General features: G+C 38.9%; 1 protein-coding gene across 1 annotated transcript; it reads left to right on the top strand.

Annotated features, from left to right (window-relative positions):
- Nucleotides 1-3,256: 3,256 nt before the first annotated feature.
- On the top strand, nucleotides 3,257-6,060 carry LOC111365867. The gene is made up of 6 exons (XM_022986374.1): nucleotides 3,257-3,639; nucleotides 3,685-4,197; nucleotides 4,312-5,044; nucleotides 5,151-5,167; nucleotides 5,254-5,845; nucleotides 5,911-6,060. The coding sequence occupies exons 1-6, from the start codon at nucleotides 3,257-3,259 to the stop codon at nucleotides 6,058-6,060; spliced, it is 2,388 nt and encodes a 795-aa protein (XP_022842142.1).
- The last annotated feature ends 2,017 nt before the right edge of the window (nucleotides 6,061-8,077 follow it).

The following is an 8,077-nucleotide window of genomic DNA, read 5'->3' as shown; positions in this document are numbered from 1 at the left end:
ACTATGCATTTTATCAAAATTTACTAAAATTCTTTTTTTAGCAAAACTAGATAGGGGTTTAATATATTTCGATATTATAAAGAAAATGTTTATTTGATGGTTAATTATTGTCTCAGAGTGATATTTATTTTGTACAATAATGGGATGAAATAAGTGAGCTAAACGAGATTAGAAAGTACTTGTTAAACAATCGTTTGTGTGGAAAAGAGGTTCTTCGTCTTTTCCTTCGGTACACTAAACCTGACCTTCATTCTCACAGTTTGCTGGTAGAAGCGTTCCTGTGCCTGAGGGAAGGGAAGTCAAGTAGCTCATTGAAGGAAGTAGAACTTGACTATATTATACTGGGTAGAATTTTTCTTTTGTAAATTGAACTGTCACTCGACGTTTGTAAAGGAGAAATGGGCCACTTTTCAACTTATAACTGCCACCTACATATAACTCTAAGTTGTCTAGACGTGAAAAATTTTATGAGACATTAGTGGGCACAATACCCTTATCATCTAACAAGTTTCTAATAAATTAGTCTACTTAATAGGTAGCTCCTTTTCTTTACGTATTGAATATACTTCTATTAGATCAAACTCCGATCTCACCTAACCATATTAAGTCGAGCAAAGTTAAAGCTTTGATGCTCATGGAGACCTAATTTACTCCCTTGATTTGAGCTCCAACCTTCTTAATATTGGCTTGGCATGGTTTTGGTTTACCCTTTTGTAATCTATTTACGAAATTCTGCTTCTCCCCTCTATTTTTCACAACAAAAATCCGTTCTTCTTCTCCCCTCTATTTTTTCACAACAAAAATCTACTTTCTGTTAAAGTAAATCATTGTAAGCTACGGATACAATCAGTTGCAAACTCTAGGATTGAAGTAGCAAAAGAGACGAGTTGGTTAGCCTCATTATTCCCCCATGCGAGGATAAAATGACAAGTACCACAACCCTTCCTTTTGACAAATGTTAATCCCTATAAAAATCTAAGTTAAAATTTTAAACACACATTTAATGTGGCACACTGCTTTTACAACCTTTTTAATCACACTTTTTATCATCTTTTATCAAAATCTGTTAACAGGCTTTTTTTTTTTTTTTTTTACCAAAAACCATACAGGGGTTTAATATATTTCAATATGGAAGCAAGTGTTTATTTTTATGGTTAATTATAGTCTGAAAGTGATATTTATTAAGTACAATTATGGGATGAAATATGTGAGCTAAACTAGAGGAGAAAGTATGTGTTAAGCAATCGTTGGTGATGAGATGACTATGTTTTAGTGGATAGAGTTCTTCTTTTGTAATTGAACAATCACTTGACATTTGAAAAAGAGAAATGAGCCACTTTTCAAGAGATATCTCGACGTGCAAATTTTCATGAAAATTTAATGGGTTTCATACTCTTACCAGCTAACACGTTTCTAGTAAGTAAATGTTTACTTAAAGCTATCTCCTTTTCTTTACTATTGAACACACTTTCGTTATGTCTAACTCAGATATCAGTCAACCATATTAAGTCGAGCAAAGTCAAGACTTTGAAGCTCATGGAGACCTTTACTCCTTGATTAGAGCTCTAACCTTCTTAATATCGGCTTGGCATTGTTTTGGGTTATCAACTTAAATGAGCATTGAGATTTAGCTGTAGCATTACTCATTAATAACCAAAAGCCAACCTAAACTTAAACTATGATTTTTATTAATTCCGTAGTACGTAAAAACATATATGTTGTGAATGATCTACGAATCTATGCAATGTTATTGTCAAGAGTACAATATTTGGTTGTCACAAAGTAAATATCTCATGATGCTGCTGCGTGATTTAAAATTTAATTCTTGATTCGATACGAAAATTTAATGCCTATCAAAATGTTTACAGTTAAACGTGGAAGCATCTCATCACGTGTTTAACTAGAAGTTAATGAACTTTTTCTGGAGTTGGTGATTATAGTGCGAGACGTGGTTTTATCCAAGGCAACAGCTGCTCCAAAACAATGACTAAGAGATATATAATCTACCAATAAAAATCCACAAACTAGCTGTAACAATCTCTTATAGTTCTTAACCAAGTCAATATACAATTACTGATGCAGGAGGATCCGAGGCGAGTGATGCTGATTTGTCAGATAGTACGATTATGGCTTTGAGATACCATGAGATGGCGGATCGGTGCAAAGATGGAAAGTGAATCGCAATTATTTCCTTGATTGGGGGAATTTGACACATCTTTGGTAATTTGGCCATAACTTTGGTTACAGTAATCGGAATCGCTACTATGACCCCAATCTGGAAAGCTCTCTTCGGCGCGCACGTCCTGGCCATCCAACTATGCTCGGTGGACGTCAATTTCGAGCTCAAAATCTACTGTTTTCCTTTTCAAAATTCAATTTTAAATTATTTTTTTGCCATTTATGGTAATATTTCGTTTCCCTTTTTTCATATGTTAGAAAACTCGAATTGATGCAAATTTTGGCAACATACTTCTTTTACTTAATATTTTATTTTGGTATGATTTCGAAATTTTGCCATTTTTGGTAATTTTCCCATAATTTCGTATTTAGTAGCTATTTACCCCGGCTTGTGGGTTAATTTTGGTCATTCTGTATTATTAATAATATTGAGTTGATTTCAGAATATTTTCTCTGATTTTTTGGGCATTTTCTGTCGTTCATTTCTTGCGAATAATCTGCTACAACAAGCTAATAGGATAATCACTATCCTATCCGGCTTCAATTGGTATCAGAGCGTTAGCATCTTCTTGGGAGATAAATTCCATCAGTTATAATAGTTGGTGGACGTGGTCGTGGTCGTCGAGGGTAGGTTCCGATTGAGGAAGTCCCACACCGTGATCGTAATATTCAGGATGTGACGATTGAAAATTTGCAGAGATAAGTTACGGAGTTAACCCAACGTTTGGCGGAACAGGAGTTCGGTAATCATGATTTGGAGGGTCACGATTCCGATACCAGTTTCGAAACCTCGAATCACCATCGTGCTTGAGTTTGGGAGTATCGTGGACGGGAGGATCGTCATGTGGATCTCGGTTTCAGAGTGGATCTGCCCGAGTTTTCTGGGACGTTGCAGGCTGAAGGATTTATTGATTGGCTGAATGAAGTGGAGCGAATTTTTTATTATAAAGAGGTTCCAGATCATGTCAAAGTGAAACTGGCTGCCATCAAACTCAAAGGTAGAGCATCTGCATGGTGGGAGCAGTTGAAGCGTTCACGGGAACGACAGGGAAAATCTAAAATTATTGACTAGGAGAAGATGAAGAAGAAGATGAAAGGGCACTTCCTTCCTTTCGGCTATACTCAAGCCTTGTTTCAGAGGCTCCATTCACTAAGGCAAGGCACAAGATCAGTTAATGATTATATTGAGAAATTCTATCAACTGGTGGCTCGGAATGATTTATCTGAGACGGAGGAACAGATGGTAGCACGATATTTGGGGGGATTAAGGCAGCCCCTGCAGGATGTTCTCAGCCTTCATTCATTGTGGACGGTTTCTGAAGCATATCAGCGGGAACTTGCAGTAGAGAAACAGCAGAGTAAGATGCCAGTGGTCAGAGGTGAAGGAAGTCTGCCAGTTCGCCCTCAAGAATCTCCTCCTGCTTATCAACTACAGCGGGACAATTCCAGCTCAAGTATTAAGTGCTTTAGGTGTGGTGAATAGGGGCATAGGGCGACTGATTGCAGGAAGCCTGCTGGTCAGAAGAATAAAAATCTTCTGATTGAGGAGGGTATGATAGAGGAGTTCGAGGAAGTTGGTGAGCCCGTATATGATGATGGTGAAGATGAGGACGTGCTATATGGAGATGGTCAGGAGATCCTGGTCGTTCGAAAGATCCTGCTGACTCCCAAGGGCGATTCAGGGGACGATTGGTTGAGGACCAACGTTTTCCACACAACCTGCACAATTGCTGATAAAGTCTGCAAACTGATAATTGATAGTGGCAGTTGTGAGAATATAGTGTCTGAGGAGGCTATCGAGAAACTGCAACTGAAGATGGATCGTCATCCCAAACCATACAAGTTATCTTGGCAGAATAAAGGTAGTGAGGTAACGGTAGAAAAATGGTGCTTAGTGTCTTTTTCGATTGGAAAAAAATATTTTGATAATGCTTGGTGTGATGTGTTATCAATGGACGCGTGTCATGTTTTGTTGGGACGACCTTGGCAGTATGATCGCAGTGTTATCCATGATGGGCGGTAGAATACTTATTCTCTTAGCATCAAAGGGAAGAGAATTGTTTTGGCGCCTCGCAGGGAAGAAAACATCCCTACCCTGGTAGTTAATAACACTAATCTACTTTCTATGTCCAGGTTCTTGGTTGAGATTGGGCGTGAAAAAATAGTTTATGCTTTAATGCCTTGTGAAAATAGTGCAGCGAATGTGGATTCGAAATTACCAGCAGAAGTACATCAACTACTGATGGAGTTTTTTGACTTGATGCCAAAGGATCTTCCTCCAGGATTACCACCTATGAGGGATATTCAACATCAGATCGACCTTATTTCGGGGTCGAGTCTACCAAACCGACCAACATATCACCTCAGTCCCAAGGAAACTGAAGAGTTGCAGCGACAAGTGGTAGAATTATTAGAAAGGGGCTACATTCGTGAGAGTATGAGTCCTTGTGCAGTTCCTGCTCTACTAGTGCCGAAGACAGATGGATCGTGGCGTATGTGTACTGACAGCAGGGCAATTAACGGGATTACAGTGAAGTACAGGTTTCCAATTCCCCGCCTGGATGACATGTTGGATCAATTGTCCGGTTCTAAGGTCTTCTCAAAAATTGACCTTAAAAGTGGATACCACCAGATCGGAATCAGGTCTGGAGATGAGTGGAAGACTGTGTTCAAGACACAGCATGGGTTGTACGAGTGGATGGTCATGCCCTTTGGACTATCCAACGCACCCAGCACTTTCATAAGGTTTATGCATAAGGTTTTACGGCCTTTCATGGGGAAGTTCGTGGTAGTCTATTTTGACGACATACTTATTTATAGTCCGACATGGGAGTCACATTTTAATCATCTTCGTGTTGTCTTTGATGTAATGAGGATGGAGCACTTATTTATCAATCAGAATAAGTGTTCTTTCTTCACAACTTCTGTAACTTTTTTGAGTTTTGTTGTGTCTACTGATGGTGTTCATGCAGATCAATCCAAAATTGAGGCAGCTTTGAATTAGCCCAAGCCAAAAACTTTGCACGATATCAGGAGTTTCCATAAATTGGCATCTTTCTATCGTCGGTTCATCAGAAACTTCAGTACCTTGATTGCTCCTATCACAAAGTGCCTTAAAGGGCATGATTTTCAGTGGATTGAGGAGGCAGAGGCTAGCTTTCAGTTGGTTAAGCAGAAGATGATGGAGGCCCCAGTCTCAGTACTTCCGGACTTTGAGAAGGTGTTTGAGGTAAACTGTGATGCATCTGGAGTTGGTATTGGTGGTGTTCTGAATCAGGAGGGATGTCCAGTAGCCTTTTTCAGTGAGAAGCTATCGGGATTAAAGAAAAATTATTCCACTTATGACTTGGAGTTCTATGCCATAGTTCAGACTCTGAAGCATTGGCGCGATTACCTGGTACAGAGGGAGTTTATCCTTGTTACTGATCATGAGGCCTTGAAGTACATCAATGGTCAGCACAAGCTGAGTAGGCAACATGCAAAGTGGGTGGCGTACTCGCAGGAGTTTACTTTCACTCCAAGGCATCAAGCAGGAAGTTTGAATCGAGTAGCAGATGCATTGAGGCGTTGCACATTATTCCTCACCACCATGAGCACCAAGATTGTCGGATTTGAGGCATTTTCTTATATGTATGCTGCAGATCCTTCATTTGGGAAGATAATTCGGGTTGTAACTGATAATCATTGACATGATTTTGTTTTAATAATGGTTACCTATTTCGTGGATTGCAGTTATGCATTTCGGATTGTTCACTAAGGCAGCAGATTATTAGTGAGCTTCATAACGAAGGACATTCTGGGCGAGACAAGACATTGGCATTGGTCTCTTCTGATTATTACTGGCCCAAGTTGAGCAGTGATGTGGCACATTATGTGGAGTAGTGTTATGTATGTCAGCGGTCTAAAGGAGCTCTTACTAATGCTGGATTGTACATACCATTACCCGTACCTGAAGTTTCTTGGTTTGACGTCAGCATGGATTTTGTCCTGGGCTTACCTCGTACACAGTGGGCGATGGATTCCATTCTTGTTATAGTTGACAGATTTTCAAAGATGGCTCATTTTGTGGCTCGTCGGAAGACAATGGATGCTATTCGGATTGCTCATCTTTATTTCAGAGAGATTGTGCGTTTACATGGTGTTCCACAGTCAATTACTTCTGACCGTGACACTAAGTTTATGAGTCATTTCTGGAGGAGTTTGTGGGAGAAACTTGGAATGAAGTTGAATTTTAGCAGTGCATACCATCCCCAAACAGATGGTCAGATTGAGGTGGTGAATCGGAGTTTGGAAAATCTTTTGAGAAGCTTGGTAGGGACTAAACCGAAGCAATGGGATTTGGCATTACCTCAAGCAGAGTTTGCTTATAACCGGTCGAGGAATAGAACCATCAGACTAAATTCGTTTGAAATTGTCTATGGTTGGAACCCATCCGGAGTACTTGATTTGGCTCCAATTTCACGTGTAGGTCTGTAGTAGCCGAGAAAAAATAAAATGAAATTATGCTATTATTTTGTGATGATCTAGCACCATGAGCCTAACCTATTTTAGAAACGACCTATGGAAGCTCAACCCATGTAAGATTACGAAAGCCCAAGTCATAAGTTAATTAAAAGCCTAACAATTTAAGAGATTAAGTTTAAGTAAAATTGATTACAAAGATTTAATGAATAACTAGGTTGCCACAATGGTCATCTATATGGAATTTCATATAGGCAACCCAGGTTCGAATCACCATGTAGATGTTTTTTATAAAACTTTCATATGAATTATTTTTATGGCTTAGAGGCTCTTCAAATTATTAGTTAAAGACTAAATTTAATAAATTTAATGATAATACAACCCCCACTTAATTGTTCATTAAAAAGAAAAGTTATAGAAGTGGAAGGTCACTTTTTCACTACACTCCTCTTCAAATTCGAATTACATCTCATTTTCTCTCAAAAAAAATATATTTCATATCAAGTTAAACTTAAGAAATAACAAGGGTGAGAAGAGGAAGGCTTTCTATACATTTTGTTCTTTTATCCAAGAAAATTCAAGGTAGGTAGACGTGCAAGTGTTCATTCATTTTCAAATATGATTTTTCGATAAATGTTTAAATGAAATGGTACCTTTGGGTAGGGGTGGGCGTGGGTTGGGTTGAGTCAGTTTTCGCCCCAACCCTAACCCAACCCAACATGATCGGTTTGGTCGAAATTTAACCCAACCCAACCCATGTAAAATTTGAAACCCAACCCAACCCAACCCAACCCAAGCAAGTATCGGTTGGGTTGGGTTGGGTTGGTCGGTTTAGGACAACTTGTTAATAAAGAATAAAGTTATTCATTTTTGGGTGTAAAGCATCACTAATATAGTCCCAGAGCCTCAAAATTTACAAAACTAATTACCACAGCATAGATAAAATTCAACTGAGACACTAAAGAGCAGAAATCACAACCAATTTAGAAGTTAGTTTCTCACAAAATTCTCTAATAGTGGGACGGGATTTGAACTTATAAGGTAAAAAAATTTCATCAATACAACATGCTCCAAATCATTAAATAGTGTCAGCAAAGAAGAAATAGCAAAGATGTAGTCAAAGAAGAGATCACCTGAGAGATGAGTCTGTTCAGATTAGTATATGTTGGCCTCTCAATGTCAAGTGACTTGCAACAAATATCATAGATCGCTTCATTGTCAAGAAGCACGACAACATCAGTGTGCTCCAACAAAGAGTGGGTCAAGAGAACAGAGTTGTATGGCTCAACCACAGCAGTCGACACTTGCGAGGATGGGTAAATAGTGAACCCCAACTTTGATTTCTTACCATTCAACAGAAAGCCTCTCAAGCAAAAAAGATTCAAGTCCAGATCCAATGCCCCCACCGACAGCATGGAACACCATGAACCCTTACAAT

Source organism: Olea europaea, chromosome 17, assembly GCF_002742605.1.
Source record: "Olea europaea var. sylvestris chromosome 17, O_europaea_v1, whole genome shotgun sequence".
NCBI classification, from domain to species: Eukaryota; Viridiplantae; Streptophyta; class Magnoliopsida; order Lamiales; family Oleaceae; genus Olea; species Olea europaea.
Note: the sequence above shows the minus strand (reverse complement) of the source record. Positions and strands in the feature narration are given on the sequence as shown.